The sequence below is a fragment of the Ruditapes philippinarum genome, unplaced genomic scaffold (assembly GCF_026571515.1).
Source record: "Ruditapes philippinarum isolate M1 unplaced genomic scaffold, ASM2657151v2 ctg2219_1_1_1_1, whole genome shotgun sequence".
Classification (NCBI taxonomy): Eukaryota; Metazoa; Mollusca; class Bivalvia; order Venerida; family Veneridae; genus Ruditapes; species Ruditapes philippinarum.
The window spans coordinates 46,753-69,030 of record NW_026861538.1 but is presented as its reverse complement, the minus strand read 5'-3'; the positions used below and the strand labels follow the sequence as shown (position 1 = coordinate 69,030).

The 22,278-nt window shown below is 33.5% G+C and overlaps 1 protein-coding gene across 7 annotated transcripts; it reads left to right on the top strand.

The window, feature by feature from the left end:
* Positions 1 to 24: 24 nt before the first annotated feature.
* LOC132715991 (protein SON-like) lies at positions 25 to 22,225 on the top strand. 7 transcript variants are annotated; one of them, XM_060699120.1, is made up of 15 exons: positions 25 to 45; positions 3,857 to 5,001; positions 5,830 to 6,112; positions 6,528 to 6,818; positions 7,547 to 7,672; positions 8,094 to 8,182; positions 8,594 to 8,757; positions 10,418 to 10,666; positions 11,581 to 11,691; positions 12,157 to 12,276; positions 17,295 to 17,396; positions 18,142 to 18,289; positions 19,041 to 19,109; positions 19,531 to 19,646; positions 19,882 to 22,225. In XM_060699120.1, exons 2-15 carry the CDS (start codon positions 3,921 to 3,923, stop codon positions 20,008 to 20,010), a joined length of 3,078 nt encoding a protein of 1,025 aa, XP_060555103.1. In that variant the 5' UTR covers positions 25 to 45; positions 3,857 to 3,920; the 3' UTR covers positions 20,011 to 22,225. The 7 variants fall into 7 exon arrangements, 6 of the variants coding, with proteins under 6 accessions (XP_060555103.1, XP_060555101.1, XP_060555104.1 ...); XM_060699118.1 differs by having other exon boundaries at positions 34 to 119; XM_060699119.1 differs by lacking the exon at positions 25 to 45 and adding an exon at positions 48 to 145.
* The last annotated feature ends 53 nt before the right edge of the window (positions 22,226 to 22,278 follow it).

The window sequence follows — 22,278 nt, the reverse complement described above, 5'->3', positions numbered from 1 at the left end:
TTAGACAGGCCCCTAATTTGTCGAGAGAAGTGAACACGTTCACCGGTAAGTTACTGGATTAAAAAAATAAAAATCTCTATTGAAAACTTAGGCCTAAGACAAAGGAAGAGAACCTCCTTGTATGCGAGAAGATTTATTTCAAATTGTCAGTTTACATTTGATATGTATTGTCAATATTTGAAAAGTCAAACAAAAGATTTATGTTTGCATTAGATTGAGATTTTTCTTATTGTATAAAAAATGTGGGTGGGGTGCTCCTTTGTAAATAAAATGAAAAATAAATATATGCTAAAAAATATTTTGGTGCGAAAACTGTCAGCATATTTCAATTTTTGGGGAGAAGTTTGGGGTAGAGCTGGCAAAGCAACAATATAGCGACATCGGATGACAAATCAACTGATTCATCAGATTCATTGATAAATTGATACATCATGCTTGACACTATGTATGACATTTCATCTGAACAGATTGTGGATTTTACAACCAGAGGCAATAACACCCTGGACCTCTTCATAACAAATAGACCTTCACTTATCGAACGCAGTAATGCACTCCCAGGACTCAGTGACCATGACATGATCCTTGTGCAGGCCAGGACTATAGCAGCACGAACAAAAGCACCACAGAGGAAGATACTTTTGTGGAAAAGGGCTGACCAGACCATCATACGCTCTGCTGTACAAGATTTCACAAACAGCTTCATACAGGACCACTCTGCCACCTCTGCTATTGACAACATGTGGACCGACTTCACATCTGCTATCTCACAGATCATAGAAACCACGGTCCCATCCAAGATGTCAACAACTAGGCACAACCAACCTTGGATCACAGCAAAGATCATGCGCCTTTCTAGAAAAAAGAAGAGAGCATTCAACAAAGCCCAGTACTCAGGGACAGCAGACGATATCAAGCGGTACAAAGACCTTCAAAAGGAGCAACATTATGAATGTCGGAAGGCAAACCAAGCCTATGTAAGAGACATGGTTACAGAAAACCCTAAGAAGCTCTACACTTTCATCAAAGGGAAGCGGTCTGACAGCACGGGAATCTCTCCACTAAAATGTGATGGTGTGACTCACAGCGATCCAAGTAAGAAGGCTACAATATTGAACAAACAGTTCACTGGGGTGTTCACTACAGAAGACACAACAGATGTGCCAGCCATGGACGGAGAAAGATACCCAGACATGCCTCACTTCACAGTAGGAGCTGAGGGCGTTAAGAAACTTCTCCTCAGCCTCAACCCCCATAAGGCCTCTGGTCCTGACAATATACCTACACAATTCCTGAAGGACTATGCCGAAGACATTACTCCGGCTCTCACCCTCTTGTTCAACGCCTCTTTGCAACAAGGAACAGTACCTTCAGCCTGGAAGAAGGCAAATGTATCACCTATCTTCAAAAAAGGTGACCGTAGCAACCCTGCCAACTACAGACCCATTTCTCTCACATCAGTATGCAGCAAACTCCTAGAACACATCCTACATAGCCAAATTATGAAACACCTTGACCATCACAACATCCTTTCAGATCAACAACATGGATTTAGAAAACAACGCTCAACTAAAAGTCAGCTTCTTCTCACTCTTCAAGACCTGTCATCAGCCCTGGATCAAGGGGAACAAGTAGATGCCATACTATTAGACTTCAGTAAGGCGTTCAATGTTGTGCCTCACCAACGACTCCTCTCCAAGGTGGATCATTACGGCATCAGAGGGACAGTCAGAAGCTGGATTGAGAGCTTCCTGTCTGGCCGCAGCCAACAAGTTGTCGTTGAAGGCCATACATCTGCATCCTCCCCAGTTACATCCGGTGTACCCCAGGGGACAGTACTAGGTCCTTTACTGTTCCTCCTTTAAATCAACGACCTACCAAGGTGCGTGACTTCCATCAGCCGCCTATTTGCTGACGACAGCCTGATCTACAGGAAAATCAAATCAGAAGCTGACGCATTAGCCCTCCAAGAAGACCTAGATAGACTCCAGGAATGGGAACGCAAGTGGATGATGTCTTTCAATCCCAGCAAATGCGAAGTAATACACATCACCAAGAAAAGAAGCCCCATCATTTATGCCTACAAGGTCCACCAATCAACTCTTCAATCTGTCAAAAGTGGAAAGTACCTTGGTGTCAACATCGCAAATAATCTTTCATGGAACATACACACAGAATCTACCATCAAGAAGGCCAACAACTCTCTATCATTCCTTAGAAGAAACATCACAAGCTGCCCACAAGACATCAAGGCCCAGGCCTACAAGACCCTTGTTAGACCAATCCTGGAGTATGCAGGCACAGTCTTGGACCCACACACAGCCACCAACATCAACCAGCTGGAAGCTGTCCAAAGGCGAGCTGCCCAATTTGTAAAAGGCGATTACAAAATACCAGCAGCACCACTGCAATGATGACAGACCTACGCTGGCCAACTCTACAGCATCGCCGCTCCAATGCCAAGCTAGTGATGGTCTACAGGATCACGTACAACCTCATAGCCATCCCAGCTGCACAGTACTTCAACCCCCTGACACTTGGTAGCCATGGCTACGGACACAGATTCCATGTCCCATTCTGCAGAACAGACACCATGAAGTTCTCCTTTGTACCTTCGGCCATCCGCCTGTGGAACCAGCTTCCAGAGCACCTAGCCACAGCAGTCAACCTTGAGGCCTTCAAGGGAGGACTAGTCATGGGGCCCTAATATGCCGGAGTCGATTTTATTTTTAACATGTTCTTCTTTTAAATCTGCACTTATTCGCCGCACAACACTTTGTACATACACCCTGTACGTCAATGCCCCAGAGTGGGTTATGTACAGTATTGGAAGAAGAAGAAGATTTACATGCCTGTTCCATAACATATTTATTGCATGTTGGCTCTGAAATACTACAGTAACTAATTACTCCAAATGGGTTGTGTTAGTGCCAGCTAAAACTGGTAAAACTAAAAAGTTTTGCATGCAGCTTATTTTCAACTTTATATCTCATTAACCAGTAAAGATTGTAATTTCATTCATCTCTTTGTCTTTGGCTGTCCATCTGGAAGGCCCCTAATTTTTGCAAAGGATTTTCACTGATCTATGGCTCTTTGTGAACTCAGAAAAGATACCCTAAAAGAGTTTAAACTTAACCTTGATGAATCACTACTGTGGTTGGAATGAAATTAGAGAGTGAAAAGTCTTCAGAATCAAGACATTTCATTCTTATTTTTAAAATGAAATGTGTTAGTTTGAATTTTCATGGGAGCTAAAAGTCAAGGTGGCAATATTACAGGAGCGAAAAGTCAAGGTGGCAATATTATGGGAGCTAAAAGTCAAGGTGGCAATATTACAGGAGCTAAAAGTCGAGCAAGGTGGCAATATTACAAGAGTGGGGACATTTGATATTATGACATGGATTTTACCATCAGATTATCATTGCAAGGGAAGAGATTTGCTGATCTCATTGTCAGAGTCCATTAAATCTTTGGTGGTGGGGGGGGGTTACTTTGCAAATATCAGAAGCAGGGATGTTCATGTTACTTTTCTACATACTTTCTAAGCTTTGGTAGAAAAGGAAACTAGATAGTTTGGGCTTGGCAATGACTGCTTGAACATGGCATAGAATGAAAAGACCAGATCAATATGATAGATCTTCTCTCAGTAAAGATCCATGATTGTGTACCTGTGGTTGGGATCTCGGATAAGAATGACTGATTTGTTTATGTTGATTTGAAAATTGAACAAAAAGTATTCTCAGATATCTGAAGGAAGTTCCCACATCAAATTGTTTTTCATATTAAATTTAAGTCTATTGAAACAATGAATTATAATCTCTTATATAAATTTTAGTTTCTTTTTTTATTTCAAATATAGGTTTGGATCTTGCATTATGAGGATGCAAGTAAATATTTCAGCTTGAAAGACAATCTGTGATAAAATGAGCACCACCATACCAGTGCTAGATAATATTCCTTTGCCTTCAGCAGGGCTGCAAGCATCAATGGAGGATAAATCCAGTACTCACAGTCACTCAAGTTCTTCAAAAAGGAAATCAAGCAAGCATAATGATGCCAATAATGATAAAGATGAACATTCCAAGAAGAAACATAAAAAATCAAAAAAGAAAGATAAGCATAAAGACAAAGATAGAGAAAAAAGCAAAGATAGGAAAAAGGACAAGAAGAGCTCTGTTGAGTCAGAACTTACAGCAATAGAAAAGTTTAATATGTTTAAAAAACAAAGAGAGGCTGCAAAAGGTGATGATAAAATTGTTGATGATCTTTTCAAAGATTTTATTGCATCAAAATTGAAACAAATTGAAAGTGACAATACTAAAAGTAGTGAAAAGAAAAGTAAGTCTAAGAAAGAGACAGATGTAAAAGTCAGTTCTATGGATGAAATGAATAAATTTCTTGATGACGAAATTAGCAACATTTCCCTGCCATGTGTGTCTAAAGACATTGAAGTCAAGCAAACAGTTCCACCAGACAAAGAAAAAACAATTACTGAACCTTCAAAACTAGATTCCGCAAAATCCAATAAAACTGTATTGCCTACTAGTAAAGTTAGTGTGTTTAATAACCCAACGACCCTGGGAAGTCTTTTAAAACTTGATAAAAAGAAAGAGACAGTAACTAATGTCACAAAAAGACCTGTAACTGAAAATATTATATCAGTTCAAAAGGACAACAATTTGTTAACATCTAGTCAGCTGATCTCAGAAAGTGCTATTCCATTACCTCCAGGGCCAGGTCCAACAAAAGAAAGTTCTAAATCTACTTTAGATGATAAACAAAAAGATATTCAAAATGTGAAGGTAGACAATACTCTGCCAGTGTTTGGGCCAGTGTTGCCAAGATCTATGGCAATCAATGATAAACAAAACAATGTAGAGGAACCGAAAGTTGAGATTAAGAAACAAATTGGATTTAAAAACTTTGGTATAAAACTTAGTGCTACCAGTGCTGAACTTATTCAATCAGGAGAAATTCACAAGAAAGGGAAGAGATTAGAAGAAGGTATGCCTGAATACATTATACTTACTTGCATATACAAAATGTAATTTGTAATTTATTTTAAGGTACTTTAACCACGTTAACAATTTGAAAGTAAATTTTAAGTTGAATAAGAATAATTTGCAGTGACTTTATGGCTTTTGCCTGTGAAATCTTATAAGTATAATCCATAAATAATTCATATGGTAGCTTGTTATATATATTTAAGAGCGGTGGTTTTTCTTTATTTCTTTTGGTCTTTGAAGTACAAGTCAATTTAGGGGTGTGGATCGTCGGATAAGTGACGATCCGATCCGAACCACGATTCAGCACTTACGATTCACAAATCGAACCACAAATCTTTTGTTATCAAGACACCCATAAAAACATGTACATTAGTTATAAAAACATGTTAAATTAAAAAAAAAAACAATACTAAACATTAAACATATAAACTAGGTTTATGTTTTTATTCTTTGGAGGAGTATTTTTGTTTTGTTTTTTGAAACCAATTACTTCCTAGCTCAGCATCATGGTACATGGTCTTTAACCGGCAAAATTGTATTTAGTTAAACTTCATATAATTTATACTCAAATAGTATTTTTCTTGATTTTAAGAGTGTGAGAAACAGTGAAAGTATATAAAAAAATTAAATCGCAATCCACGATCTCTGGGCTTACGAATATTCAAACTCGATTTTTTCACTTTGATTCGTGATTATCCGAGTACTCGGATACTCGCCCCAGCCCTACAAGTCATCATCCCCATACAATACAAAAGCCTATTTTAGATTGTTTTGTTACAAATGTCATATATGTATAGCAGTTCTATCATTTATATGTGTATTTCAGGTGAGGTTTTATCCTCCTCCTCCGGTGGAAGTGACAGTTCTGACTCGGATGGCAATGCTGATAGTGATGATGACAACGATAATGACGAGATCTCTGGTACTGGCTCAATCAGTGACTCAGAAGGTGATTCAAAATCAGGATCAAAATTAAAAAAGAAGAAGAAGAAAAAGAAAAAAGGAAAACATAAGAAGAAAAAGAAGCATAAAGATAAGGATGATGTCTTAACTGTTGGAAAGGAAAAGTCAGCATCAAAAAGAAAAGTCTCAATTACTCCACGTTCAAGGTAAAGTAAACTTGTCAGAAAATCTTTAGAGCAGTTACACAAAATAAACAAAACTTAAAATAAAATAAGGGGCCTCAAAAGTCAAGTGATGGGAGGTTGCTGACTTCGAGCGACACCATAATGGGCTCGTCAGGCAAGGGGCTTTTGATAGCCTACAGGTACCTGTGTGCCAAAAAAGAATCTTTTTATTTGAAGACTACATTTTATAAATATTATTTCAATGAGAATATAACTTAATTACATGAATACTTTCTTAGAAGATTGTTTGTACAATTGTCAAAAAAATGTTTATTTGGAAAATGGTCAATCTCTTGTCAAAAATATAATGATTTGAAATTTTGTTGGCATGCTTTTATGCTTTTTGGATTATTTGTAATATCATTTTTTTGTTATTGTTACAAAACTCTCATAATAGGTCAAGGTCTCCTAAGAGATCACGAAGGTCAAGGTCACATTCAAGAGAAAGGTCAAGAAGAAGATCACGCTCTAGATCAAGAGGGAGGTCAAGAAGATCTAGATCAAGGTCCAGAGGTCGTCGAAGTTCAAAATCAAGCAGTAGAAGGTCAAGGTCAAGATCAAAAGGTAGAAGATCAAGATCAAGAGGTAGAAGGTCAAGGTCCAGAGGTCGTAAATCAAAAAGTAGAAGTCCAGATAGATTTTGGAGAAGCAAGTATGGAGACTTTGATGCCTACAGATTTCTTAAAGGGTATGTGTAAAAGTTTTGTATGAAGTCATTAACACTCAATATGTGGACAACTGTTTGTAAATTTCTTTCCTTTGTTTAAAGCTAAAGAAATTTTGTTTTGGTGTCTGTCTATCCATCTTGATTGGGTTGCTCAAAACATTTGATGAAATTAATGAGATGACAGTTTGTTCATAGTCATATGTAAATAAATTATCAAAACTTCAGGGAGCAGCACATATGTAAATAAATTATCAAAACTTCAGGGAGCAGCACTGATAGTTAAAAGATAGTTAAAAGAAGATTGGGCCAAGCAGGATAAAATCTTGTTGATACTGAATGAAACTTCTAACTCATGCACCAACTAAATTTTAATTACATTTTGTCACATTTATCTTTAGTTTTTTTCAGCAAAAGATTTAAAATAATCTCTTAGGTCCACTATATCTTAAGGTCTGCAATGAAAATAAGAGTTTGTTTAAACTCTTCTTGTGTTATCCTTGATTTATAATATCGTTTGACATGGCTATTTATAATTCATACATCTTGTATCTGTCATTGTATGTTTTATGATGTGCCATGTTATCCCATTGTATATGAGAATAAATCTTTTTATCTAATCTAATGCTGTAAGTAAGTTTCTTTCATTAGATCATTTTTTTGAAATGGCAAATTGAGGTTTTTCTACAGGGCGAATGAATTTATATGGATGTGAAAGTAAATGTTTAACAGTTTGATTATTATATTGTTAGAAAACATGACCGATCACGGAGTCGATCTCCAGATAGAGAACGAGACAGATTTATCGAGAAAGAGAAGAAAAGATTAGAAGATTTAAGACTAAGAATAGATAAAGCCAAACTCAGGGAAATAGCAATGTAAGTTAGTTCTATATCTATGTTATGATATCAGATTATATCTTCACTGTGACACTGTTAAATGGTCAATTAGTCCTAGGTTTGATTTCATTTGTTCTTGATCTTTAATTATTGCTTACTTGTTAAAGAATATGAAAAGAAGAAGTTTTTGTTATGAATAAGAAAAAAATGTTTGTTTTATCATTTTTATTTTATTTAGATGAATGAGATGATTTATTTCTAGTATTTATCTGAACCATGCTAAGAAGGGAGCTTATTTTTAAACAATGAAGATTTACTTTAAAGTAGAAAGGTTTTATATTATAGAATGTTGAAAGTCATAGAAACTCCTAGCTGTTTTTGTTAATAATGTCAGAATTTAAAATACTGTATCAACTTTGTAATAAGAACCTCAACATGCATGACTTTTTATTGGTTGCAGAAAAAATGCAGTAACAAATGCAAGATCAGGTGGCCCGCAGCTGGATGTGGCAATCAAATCTGGAGGGAAGTCAGTTGAGGAATTAACAGGTTAATATACTTTTTATTTCACATTGAACATATTCAAAGTATATCTGCTGTCTCATTTGTTGTAATGATCTACTTTAAAATTTATACAATTAATTATACATCATGCAATTAAAATGATATACAATGTAGTGTTGCTTCTGTAGTGAGCAATTACCTCTGTACAAAACTTCAACATCACTTTTAGTGCTGTAAGACTTCACAATGAATGAATCACTTTAGAGCAACATCTCTTTGTAACAGCCAATGATTTGTCCTAAAAGGGTGTTACTCTGCTAAGAACATTTTTTTGTACTTCTGTACAAAATTAGCTGTGATATATGTATGCTGGTAAAGCTGAAAAGTCACAATATGACATTTAATATGACATAAAAGCTTACAAAAACAATACAGATTGTTTATTTCTACATACAGAGTATTGTAAGAAGATACAGGAGAAAGAAATATTGAAGAAGAAATCAAGGAATGAGTTTGAGAGTTCGTCCGATGAGGAGCCAGCTAAACATTCTGATGATGAAGATTTGTTACATCATCCTTTCTTGGTGAAGGAAGCAAGTGCTATAGTAGTTGATATCAAGGTAAGGGCAAGTGCTATTGTAGTTGATGTAAAGGTAAGGGCTTCTTAAATGCTAGTTTAAGCTGAAAATGTTGTTTAGTAAGGTACTATCTATCTAATTTCTATTAATGTCAAACCCCCATGAGGAACGTAAACATGTATGTTAACTTTTACCAGTTTTGTTACAAAGTGACCATAATTATGACCTCTATTTTGTTCATCATGTATAACCTGTAAAGCAGGAATGTGAAAGTAAGGCGGGAATTGAGCAAAGTAATGCCAGATGATCAAATTTATGTCCTAAACAAATCAAACAAAGTGTTAACAGACCATTATATAGGGTTAACGCACATTTTTCTGTGTTATAACGTCTGCAGAGTCCCGAGGAACGGTTACCGGGCTCGGAGGGCTCCAACAGTTCTGAGGGACTCTGCAGACTTTATAACATGAAATAAATGTGCGTTGACGCTATTATAGCATAAAATTTTAGTACAGATTCATGATGCATATTTAATACAAAGCACATACATTAAATCCTTGTGCTTGGATGGTATTTATCCAACTCTACATGTTTTACGTATGTGTTTTATTTTTTCAGGGCCAACAACTTGGGAAATACAAATGCTCAGAACCGATCGAAATTTCGAATTTAAATTTTATTAACAAAGCTTAACATTGGAGATATATTAACTCAAGAAAAAACATTAATTTACTCTACCCAAGACAAAACATGACCCTCAGAAATTCCTAGAATGATTTCAGATTATTGGTAGAAAAAAGAATTGTTTTTTTTTTTTCAAGCACACAAGTTTTTTAAAAAAAATCAGGCACTTAACATTATTCTTTCAAAGAAATATAAAGAGCATTTATCAATATGAAAATCAATTAAACAACATTTTCTCATATTCATTTTGTGTTATCTTGTTTTGTAAAAAGTTAATCGGAGGGTTAAACTGAATGACATATATTTAATTGTTAACATTGACAACTGTCCGTTTCTCAGAAAGGGCGACAACAAAGATTAGCGGCGATGTCTATACGCCGTATTTCCGGCATAGTTACTTGAATGCTGCGACTGAGGCCCTCAAATTAATAATTTCAATATAACAAGAGCGCATGACTCTTTGGCAAACAGGCCAAACCTTCAAATTTATTTTGTTTACTGGACCCTGTATGTATTGCGCATAGGTAAAACTGGGCTATAACAAGAGCGCGTGACTATGTTAACACATGGTTTTGGTCCCGTTATAACATGGGCAAAAGAGGGAAAAGTAGCCGATTTTATGCTATGATATTTTATAGTAAATGAAATTGAAAGACATAAATAACTGCATACAAGCTGCTATGACATAGTTTAACCCTCATTACAAATATTTCCAGGAAAATGAAGATAGTTTGTGAGAATAATAACATGGCTACTGTATTGAATGTGAATTTTGTGTTTGGTAGATATTGCTTTAACTGGACAATCATGGAGTATCCTGGTAATGTGTTAGCCACGGGATATTTCAGTGAAGCCTGATAATGTTTCCTCTCACTGATAAAAGAATGTTAACCTAAGAAACCATTCACTGACAGACTGAGGGTTACACTCAAATTTTACACTCACTTTTATGCACACTTTCTTTGAAAGTAACAGATGGCTGTCAGTTTATTTGAATATTCTGTTATTATTTTATTAGAATGCTAATCCACTGCCAATTACTACTCCACAAGAAAGACTTACCCAGAATTCTCAACTTAGGATAACATATCCTGTATCTAGTGGTTCCCAGCACAGAGACAAAGAATGGGTACCAGTTGAGCCAGAACCGGTTCCTCCACCAAAGCCAAAAACTAACACAGTAGGTGGGGTACCAGCCCTGATGCCACCACCAGCTCCACCCAAAGCTAAACCAGACATTAAAGTGTTTGAGGAGCCTCCAGAACAGGTGTGTAGATATAAGTATTCCAAACTCTATTAACTTTAAAAAGTCACTTTAAAATAAAATTTCATATGTGATTTGCTTTATGTGTTTGCATACTTTGTATGTTTATTTGGTAGTGACGATAGCCATATCTGTTAAACAAACTTTACTGAGGTTTAAATGACTAAGATCATAAAAATTGAATCTCTGACATAGATCAGATGGGGCATTTAAAACATAACAATATGCAAAAGATAATTAAAAAAATATACTCAGAAATAAATTGACAATCTATTCTTAGCCTGATTTGTGTGAAAGGCGTTGGAAAAATGAAGTAAGTGTATGATCAGAAATTTTGCAAGCAAGTTATTGTTCGAGACCTTCATCAAATGGAAAATTAGTCTTGAAAATTATTTCCATTCCTGTCATGTCAAATAACCTTAGGGGAGTCCCTTTAAGAGACTAAATGAATGCAGAAATCTAGGAATTATATATCCAGTGAATCTAATTTGTTATGTTGCCATGCATCTTAACTTCTCCTCAATGCTGTAGTAACATTCATCACAAATATCCTCATATGTGAGCTACCATTGTACTTGATGAGCATCATAAAAACTAATCCTTCTTACTCTTGGACATCTTTGCCTAGTGGGTAAATTTGGAAATATTGAATCAAATTTCCTCTGGATAATAAAGTTGTTCCACATTTAGTAAGGTTGCTAAGGTAGCTATTTAGCTTTTTGCACAGATTATTGATAAATTTACTGTAGTCAGTCCAATCCAAAATAGAAATGAACTTTTGTCTGGTATAAAAAAACAAAGAAGTTCACAGGTGCCTGTCTTTAATTGGAATCCCCATATTACAGGTAGCTTGATTTGCCATGTACATAGTATTACATTTAATATAATAAGATGTTAAATATGATAAAATATTACAGCCAGTGGATATCAGCTCTATTGTATCAGAAAGATTGACAGCCATGAAGAAGTTACAGGATAATCCAAATGATGTTACAGCTAAAATAATACTCAGTAAAGCACAAAAACAGGTAAACATGAAACTCTTGATTGTTTTTTTATACCCATTTAAAACATTATATACTATAAAAAATCTTCTAACAAGTTTCCTATTTATCTAATTGATCAAACTTGATGTATGAAAGTTTACCACCCAACATTCATGCATTTTGACCAGACTAAAAATGCTTTCACAGACCTGCTTGCTTAAAGCGTTTATTGGCTATTTACAATATAAGAACAACTATTGACAATAACTGAATATTGCAGTGTAATCATAAGCTAAAATGTTGGCAAAAATAATTTTTGGTATAAATTTCTTGTGTAGTAATGAAAATTAATTATAACTAAATTTGCAGTTACATGTACCCGTTTTATATGTTTACATAATTTTAAGGATGATCTTGCATTCTGAAATCAAGAGATAATAATTGAGAGTTTTAGGTTCACTATGGCTCCTCTAATTAATGTATTGTTCTCACATTATATTATAACAGGCCAGTCAGTGGGCAGCATCAAAGAATTTACCAGGTCAGTTTATAGGCAGTACAGGTGCTAGCATCATGTCACAGGACGAGCTAATGGGAAACAAGAAACGACAGGCATGGCTGAAAAAGGTACAAACAATAAGTGATAATGTTTCAAATACAATTAATACTTGTTTAGTTCTTGTCTGCTCTCTGTTGCTGATATTTATACAAAACAATTACAAAATTACAAAACAAAATTACATGACATTGATATGATATAAATACACGAAATTTTTAGTACACAATTTCTTTATCACGGTCTTTTTTTTGTTTATAGGCTTTTTTGTATCACACATAGCTTAATGTACTGATGAAAAACATTGACATACAAGAATAAAATGTTGCATTCTTGCTTTTTCAAAAATGAAGTAAAACTAAGATCACAGGCTTATACTTTTTAGTCACACCTTTGTTGAGTCTTTTTGCTACCCCATTATTTCTCTAGACCGATTGTTGTTTGAAACTGAAACTAAAACCTCTACTTGTAACCAAGAACATACATGTAAATGCTGACATACATTGTGTGATGTTTCAGCTTAGCATTTCTTTCAAGTTTTTTCTATGTCTTAACTTTTGCACTATATCCTTCAAGAAGATGCTTTGTACCTGAAATACTTACTTACAACCTTCATCCACGATTCTAGAGAAGAGTCCATATTTTTAACCAGGTTTTCCGAAGGAAAAAACTGGTTATTAGATTGAGGTATGTCGGCGGGCGGGCGTTAACAATTTCTTCTGTGCGCAACTCCTTCAACATTTCTCAACGGATTTTGACCAAACTTTCACAGAAGCTTTGTCATCAAGTGCCCTGGCGCATATTGGAGGGGTTTTGCGATTGGATAATAATTGACCTAATTATGGCCCTTTGTTTTTTTTCCTTTTATAGAATATATAGTGAAAAATTTCTTCTGTGCGCAACTCCTCCTACATTTTTCAACAGATTTTGACCAAACTTTCACAAAAGCTTTGTCATCAAGTGCCCTGGGGCATATTGTCGGGGTTTTGCTATTGGATAATATTTGACCTAATTATGGCCCTTTGTTTTTTTTTCCTTATATAGAATATATAGTGAACAGTTTCTTCTGTGCGCAACTCCTCCTACATTTCTCAACGGATTTTGACCAAACTTTCACAGAAGCTTTGTCATCAAGTGCCCTGTGGCATATTGTCAGGGTTTTGCGATTGGATGATATTTGACCTAATTATGGCCCTTTGTTTCTTTTCCTTATATAGAATATATAGTGAACAATTTCTTCTGTGCTGAACTCCTCCTACATTTCTCAACGGATTTTGACCAAACTTTCACAGAAGCTTTGTAAGCAAGTGCCCTGGCGCATATTGTCGGGGTTTTGTGATTGGATAATATTTGACCTAATTATGGCCCTTTGTTTTTTTTTTTGCTTATACAGAATTATCAATATATAGTGAACAAATTCTTCTGTGCTGAACTCGTTCTACATTTCTCAATGGATTTTGTTCAAACTTTCACAGAAGCTTTGTCATCAAGTGCTCTGGCGTATATTGTCGGGGTTTTGTGATTGGATAATTTTTGACCTAATAATGGCCCTTTGTTTTTTTTCCTTATATAGAATATATAGTGAACAACTTCTTCTGTGGCAATTCCTCCTACATTATTCATGTTTTACATTGGTTGTTGCTTGTATTTGTATTTCAAATACAACATATTTATCTACAATGGTGATAATTGAAAACCTGGTTTCATGGCATTGCCATGTTTCTTGTTGGCTTGTATTTCATCACAATAATGGCCCATTATCTAGGAAGGACATGCATATATTCTTCTGACAAATACTGAGAATAGTCGAGTAGACCATCCAGTAGACAGGTCATATTTTTAGGAATTCATTATTGGATATCCAGGATTATTTTCATTTCATTAATCTCTATATTTAGTATGTTACATCATTCACCATCACCTGTCAGTCATAAAATAACTAACTCATCCACATGAAATAATTATTTGTATTATTAATTTATTATTTATTTATTATCATTATACCCCCGCACAACAAAGTTGTAAGGGGGGTATACTGGAATCAGCTTGTCCGTCCGGCTGTCCGGCCGTCCGTCGGTTTTTTCTTGTCCGACCATTAACTTAAGATTCATTTGACCCACAGTCTTCATATTTGGCATGGAGGTTAGTCATGATTAGTAGATGACTCCTAATGATTTTGAGGTCACCAGGTCAAAGGTCAAGGTCACAGGGACCTTGACCTCTAAAAGCTTGTCCGCCCAATAACTTAAGATTCCTTTGACCTACAGTCTTCATATTTGGCATGGAGGTTAGTCATGATTAGTAGATGACCCCTATTGACTTTGAGGTCACCAGGTCAAAGGTCAAGATCACAGGGGCCACAGGTTGTCCTTTAGCTTTAAATGGCCACTGTTGATTCTGACAAAGTGGTATGCGGGGGTATTCACGCCATGATAGTGGCAGTTCTAGTTAAATCATAATAATTTAGAAACTAATTTACTATTCTTTTATCATTTTATTTAATGTATAATTTTTGTTAAAGCATTTTGTTGCCAGATATCAGAATATTCATTTAAGAACCTCTGACTATGCCTTTTTAATACAAATACAACAATGGTTTTTGAGGATGATATTTAAGCAAAAAAATAATTTACTGACAATAAAAGTCCGACATTTGTTACATACAGAGCAGACAGGACTAAGGAAGTAATAGCTGACATTTTTTGCAGGTCAGGAGATGTACAGAAACCAACGCTGTTTTCGGAAATATTGGCCACAATTTTATCACAAAAACTGACAATTGCCTGATTCTGTAAATTTCAAAATAATCACTATTAATTATGGTAGATTATTTATCCCTATTAAGAGTAAGAAAAAGAACTTCTTTCTTTTCCATTTTTTCACAGACAATTTTGTTAATTTTATTTCAAAATGTTTTTGTACAATATTACCAGTAGATTTTAACAAGAATAAAGCATTAAAGGATATGTTGTTTTATATACCGATTTTATTGCTAGACCATCAAATATGTCGGTGAAACTTTCTGAAATCTGTCAAGTTTATTAAGTATTCTAATAAGAATTAATTAATTTTAGATAAGAACATGTAGTTAAGTAAATTTATAAAATAAATTAAGCTAGGTAGAACTTCAGATCCTGTATCAGATTTAAAACTATCTTAAAATATTTTTTACTTCTTGTAAGGAATGGCAATTTTCATTTTTGTACTAATGATAACTTTGTGGCCCTATTTAATCTTGTAGTTTCAGCATTCATTCTAATATGTTTCTGTGAAGAAACTTTAGAATGAGACAACAAATTTCAAAACTGTCAGATTTTATCTTCTTTGTGATTTTTTTGATCTGAATATATTTCTCTCCTTTTGATTTAAATTTTTGAAATTAGATCAGTAAATAAAGTTTGACAGTTTTGAATATTTTCATCTGCTCTGTGAGCTCATTTTTCATCTTGGTCAAAGTCTAAAATGTTTATATTGACTAAATTTGGGGGAAAACTTTAAATTTTAAAAGGGAATACACTTTTTAGGAAATGAAAACCGCAAGGCTATCTAGCTCCTTGCTGTTTATGGACATGTATAGACTAGTGGTTCTTGTTACATCTACTTGACAAATGTTCATTTCAGCAAAATATTTCATCAATTGAAGTGAATTATATAGATTATATCTAAATACTTTTATTTTAGCTATGAATTTTATCTTATATTTTGTTTAAAACAATGCATTTCTTTGACACTTATAGTTAAGGCATAAAGTTTGAAGCTTTAGGGAAACTGATTTCACTGCCTGTCTTGGAATTTTGTGAATTATTTAAAGGATTTTGTAGGATTTTTTTGTTTGATATTTTTAATTGATTTTTTGTTGTAAGTTTGAAAGAATTATTCTAAATAATTGCATCTTTTCTTAGTATTTATTGCTGATGACATTTGTGGGGTAGATGTAATGTGATACATAGTATACCACTTCAATCAAGTTGACATTTTGAAAATTATTTAGGTAAAATATATACAGGAGAAAAATGAAATCACAATGCAGTTAAGTTTAGCGTGTGATTACTACATGATGATCGAGGCCGTGTGTAACTAGCGAGGGGCACCAACTTGTGTCTCGATGGTAGACAATTTGTCAGATTGTGCGATAATTGGTTCATGGTAAGTGGAAATAGTATTAGTGACTGCTCAATACATTTACTTTAATAACAACATACAGTAATGACTCAAGTGGAGAGGTTAGTCTAGTGGTTCAGATACCTGCTACTTGACAGAGGGATCATGGCTGAGAGCTCTACTGACATCATGACCATATGGTTCCAATACTTGCTACCATGCCTGTAGTTTCAATTGAAATTAGCATTTAGCTCTTTCATCCCAATCAAGATGAAATTAATATTTGTATACCTCATAATAATAAAAGCATGATTAAGTCATGCCTGTGTTAGACCCTTTTCACTTTGGAAACATATAAATATACACATAGATACACTGGCTATCTCTCAATGTAAGGAATATATTGTTTGCAGTCACTGATACCATTTCCAGAGAACAGATCAAAGTCATTTTATTGTTATTGTTCATTCTGATATTTATATATATGTGTGACTGGAGCTTTTTCATGACAAAAGGTAAGTATAGCAAACAATGTATGTGAATGTACACAAACCATTGAAAGCAGAAATTCCCTCAATTCCTATCCTGTGACAGCATTTTGACTTTCATATGCACCATGATATTAAATCACGAAACTTTATTTTACTATTCTGGAAAGGGAAACAAAGAGTTTTATTATCAAGCCTGAGTCATTTTGTGAATATGAAATTTTTAAACTAATTTGTGAAAATGTTTCAAACATTATCTTAAAAAAAAACTTTTGATGTGACATGATTTTTTTTTTATATGTTAAACTGCTGAATTTCATTATAGGACATGTCCAGCTCCCGTTTTAAACATGTTTATTATCAATTTTGGGATATCAAGATGAAAATTTAGCCAGCATTATAGGGCCTGATGAGTCTAAAGTGTTGCAGATATATGATATGGGGAAATTTCTGCTAATTATGGTCCAGATATTACTGGTTCATTTATGTCTTTGATTTAGAAAAGAAGATTAGAAAGTTTGAGACAAAGACAATTTAAACAGAAATTTACAACAGAAGTTGTGAAAAAGATTCTTATGAAGAGCCTTAATATACAGAGAAAGGTATGAAACTGAACATGTCCAATGTGACCCCAAACAAACTTGTTTATGGTCAGTTCCCTTTATCTTAAACTTGGTAAATAAGATAATATCTTATATGTGAAACTAACACTGTTTTTGCACCAGGACTTTGTCTCATTTCCGATTTCAAATTATATTGTAAATGGATAATTACACTTGAGAATTTGGTATAAGTTTATCTATATGCATATTGCACACTTGTATTTTATAAAAAATCTTCATGATATATTTTTATTTTTTAATCTAACTTCATATATTTAATGTTTTACTGTTGGTCATTGTTCAGTTTCAGTACCTTGTAAATGTATCATTGAAAATATATTATAAATTAATTATGAGAAGATAAACTTTTAACATTGTCAGTAGATATAATTTATTGAAATGAAAAGTTTTTAGATTTTGTACATGTAAGAAAATGGCCCATCACCTGATCAGTATTCTAGGACACTTTGTATAACATGGGTTTCTCCTAAATGTTTTTTACCTGTATTTATCAACAATACTATCTCAACATGTTATAGAAGACAATTTATTTTATATGCCAATATAAATAAAATGAAAAGTAACTGAAACTTTATCTTTTATATGATATAAAGATTATTACAGTCCATGGCAAAAGAAACGTGAATATGGTTTATAAGTACTTCAGTGGTCTATAGTAATATAAGTTAGTGTATATAGACAATGAATAATGACTATAACATGATATAATGGTATAATTGTTCAGGATGTGTTCACAAGTGCGGCCCCCGTGACTGGTGGTATAGGAATGTTCCTCTTACAAAAGATGGGATGGAAGCATGGCGAGGGACTTGGCAAGAATAATGAAGGAACAAAAGAACCATTGATGTTAGATTTTAAAATTGACAGGAAAGGTCAGTACAGTATAATAATTGCAAATCAAACATAACAACAACATAGGCATTTTTTCTCCATCACATCTCTGTCTCAATACTTGTCCAGACTACTTTGCAAAAACTACTGATGCAATTTTGTCCATACATCTATATCATCTACATCATACTTCTTAACAATCAATTCTGATTATGACTAGCAGGCATATACCTGAAACTTTATAGGAATGATCAGTACAGGATTCATTAGTGTATTTGTGCATATCACACAAGTTCTATGATTAAATGATTTTTGGCCTTGTAACGGCCCTTGAATGAAAAAAGGTTTATAGTTTTTGTGTTGCATGCTACACAGTAGGTACAACATGCTACAAAGTAGCTGTGACATATAGGGAACAGCCCTCAATACAACTGCCTAATTGACTATCATTAGGCGACACATGATCACTGATTGCTCTTGTTTTAATTGTTTACACAGGTGCTAGAAAAACTTGCAACCCCATGTTAGTTGCTCGCTTTAAATGACATCATTTCAGCAAATGGTCATAAATGAAGCATAAATTATGATAATTTTGAATTTATTCAAGGAGTTGATATATAGAATATAATCAATATTTTTGAAATGTACAATTAGATTTGATCAATTACAAGTTTTCTTTTATTTATGATTTTTTTTTGTCCAGATTATTCAGTTTGGGTTAAGTTCTAATAGTACTTGATTGATAACTGTAACTGTAATTTTAAGATTTTGTACATCTAATATTTGTTTCAGGTCTGGTGACTGAAGGAGAAGGAAAGAAAGGTGGTCAACCAAAACTTCCTAGGGTAAAAGATTTATCAGGTAAGCATGAAGGTATAGTCTTACAATATCAACAGGTAATTACTTCTTATATAGGATAAAACATACATGCCCAATGTTGTCATTTCATTTTCAGCCTGAAATGTTTTTAGTGGAGCATATAATGGCTGAACTTCTTTTTAGGGTACAGTTTCAAGTTGATTTTATAAGATGACAAAGGCTGTAAAAACAGATTTTCCTTCTTTCCCATATTGTTTGGCTGTGCTTCTGGCTTTATTAAGGCAACTTAGAGGAGCAACCATGAGAGTCACTAATATTCTTTTATTGTTAACATTTGAAAATTGCTATGTATACAATGTATTACCATATGTCAATAGTATCAATGTTACTCACTTACAAAGCAAGTTAATTAATGTTGTTTCAGCACATATTAAGTGTTAATGTATTATTGTATTATTGTCAGGTAAACACCCAGTGTCTGCACTAGGGGAGCTTTGTAACAAGAAACGTTGGGGTCCTCCACATTATGATATGATACATGAAAGTGGACCTGCTCATAAAAAAGATTTCCTCTTCAAAGTATGTAGAATCTTTTTCGGTTAAATTTGAACATTTTAGTTTAGATTTTACCTGCATTTTAGTTTAGTTCAATTGGATTTGTATCAGATCAAACGACATTTGACTAAATTTTCATAATCATACTGAATGGATTTTAGACAAATTTTATTTTACAACAAAACTGTTCTTAGAGGCAAAACAGATTAGCAAGAATTTCAAAACTATTTGTTTCATGAAGGTTTTTCTGTTATTTCAGGTAAAAGTGAATGGCGTCGACTATCAGCCGTCTATTTCCAGTAACAACAAGAAATTAGCTAAAGCCCAGGCTGCCACTGTATGTCTACAAGAATTAGGACTGATACCTAGAAACATTTCAGCTACATAAAAATGTTATATACATTTCTATAGCTTTAGTTGGCATGGCAACAGTATGATGACCATTTAATATCAACACTAGTCTTACTGTATCTAAGATGTATCAGTGTTTAAAACATGGATGTTCTTCTTTGTACAGAAAAAAATTCTTTTAATCATGGTGCTTTGTTTAACAGAGGTTGCAGAAGAATTTTTGAAGAATGTCTGACTTTTTCAAAAAAAGTTTCTATGTAGATAAGCTTTCCTTATGTATTTCATTTCATTGGCTAAGTGATATAGGACTCGTGAGGCAGTGGAGACATTGACTTTTGAAAGACATTTAGATCAATAGTGTATTACAGAAATAGTGTGTATTTCTACATATGTATTTTGTTTCAAACATCATTTAAAATGTTTGTATTGTTATTTACTTGTCTTAAAAACATACTGTTAAAAGAATTAAAATGATAAATAGTTCCCCGACAATATCTTGGATTGAAAAGTCTTACAGTAATGTATACATGCATTAATATATCATTCAATATTTGTTTAATGACAAGTATCTATTATACATCACTTGTGCTTGTAATTTTTAAAGTCATAAAGTGTGTTACCTTTTGAAAGTGTAATTGAAATAAATGTCATTTACTGAAGTAAATGTAACTTTATGTTTGTAAGTTTTAGCTATTAAAAGAAAAGAAATATGTTTAATGTCTACTGAAATAAATGTAATGTAACATGTTGAAGTAAATATTGCCTTCTGAAGTAAATGTTATCTGTTGAAGAAAATGTAACCTTATATGTGTTTTATTGACATGAATGGTACTTAATGAAGTAAATGTTGCCTTTCTGAAGTTTGATTAAAATAATTGTATAAAAATGATTTTTGTTCTGAACAATAACTATTATGATAAAGCATTGTATTCAGATTTGTGCACAATTATTGTGGAAAGTGTAAGAAAATGGCTGTAAGAAAAGGCTATATATTGAAGTTAATGTGGCTAAAAGATGTAGTTGTTGTTACAGATGGCTAACTGTATCTTATGAACCATTATATAACAATGCAACATTAACTTTATATTAGATTTTTTTGCCAACGTATGTGTTTAAAATCTAAAACGTATGTGTTTAAAATCTAAACTTTATATATTAGTTGCAGTTAATGGCTATTTCAATACTTGCCTGGTATCATTTTGTACCAGATAGTCTTATCTTCCTAAGTCTAACTAAGATGTTAAGAACATTTTTCTATAATAATTATGAAATGTATATATTGCTAAAAATGTTGAGATATTTTTAGTTTCCTGACAAAGCTTATAAGCAAAAACTTTGACATTCATTTCGATGAGACAAGCATTGACAAGAAATAAAGTCATGTATATGTGATAATTGATCATTTATGTTTCCATTCCATAAATTGGTATGTAATTTTAACTTTTTAACTGTTTTTACTTGAATTTATCGGTGTCTTCCTAACTAACACATAGAGTTAATATTTTAGCACATTAGTAAACATAACATTTGACACATTTTTGCAGAGAGTAAGTAAAGACTGAATGCATGGTATGTCCTAATTATCCACAGTCAACTTGTTCATAATATCATTGGTAAGATTTGAATCAAGCGGTAACAAATTCCTTTCATAACACAACTGAAGATAAGTTTGTTTGAGTTAATGTGAAAAGATTGGAAAGTGTTGTTTTAAGACGGAATGCTCATATAGTGGACTCTCATTATCAAATAATATACATGTATAAATGTATTTATGTAGTTTATAACTGAAATGTTTAACCTCCCCAGAATGTGTTTGATTTGTTTGCATATAGTTGTCTTTCAGTCAGTCACTCTAAGTACCTTCGTTTATTGACGGACACCTTAGATATTTGTTGTGTGGGTATCTCTGGTGTTTCAGGTCTAGGTCATGTGACATTTTCTGACCTCAGTGTTGTATCTTAGGATATTCATTGGTCAGTGTAGATTCTGTGTCAGCTTCTGACCAATCAAATACCCGAGTTTTGAGATTGGGAAATTTCTGTATAACTTACGACCTGATCATAAAGACCTGAAATAAATCTACATACTTGGCCAAGAGGTAGTAATTTCAGTTTTGTCAGAGTGACATTGAGGAGCATTCACCAAAGTTTCAGATTGAATGATATAATTTTAGTTTTATTGAAAACTTTACAGTTTTGTAATGTTCAGTTAGTGTGAATAGTTGTTAAGTAAATAAATAAAAATTATTGTTACACATGTTTGTTGTTAATTGTGAATGTATATTGTACTAGAGACCTTGTAACAT

Coding starts and splice junctions, on each gene's coding strand:
- LOC132715991 (XM_060699120.1), top strand. CDS start 3,921: ATGAGCACCACCATACCAGTGCTAGATAATATTCCTTTGCCTTCAGCA. Junction 7,673..8,093: donor AAACTCAGGGAAATAGCAAT/GTAAGTTAGTTC, acceptor TATTGGTTGCAG/AAAAAATGCAGTAACAAATG. Junction 10,667..11,580: donor TTGAGGAGCCTCCAGAACAG/GTGTGTAGATAT, acceptor AAAATATTACAG/CCAGTGGATATCAGCTCTAT.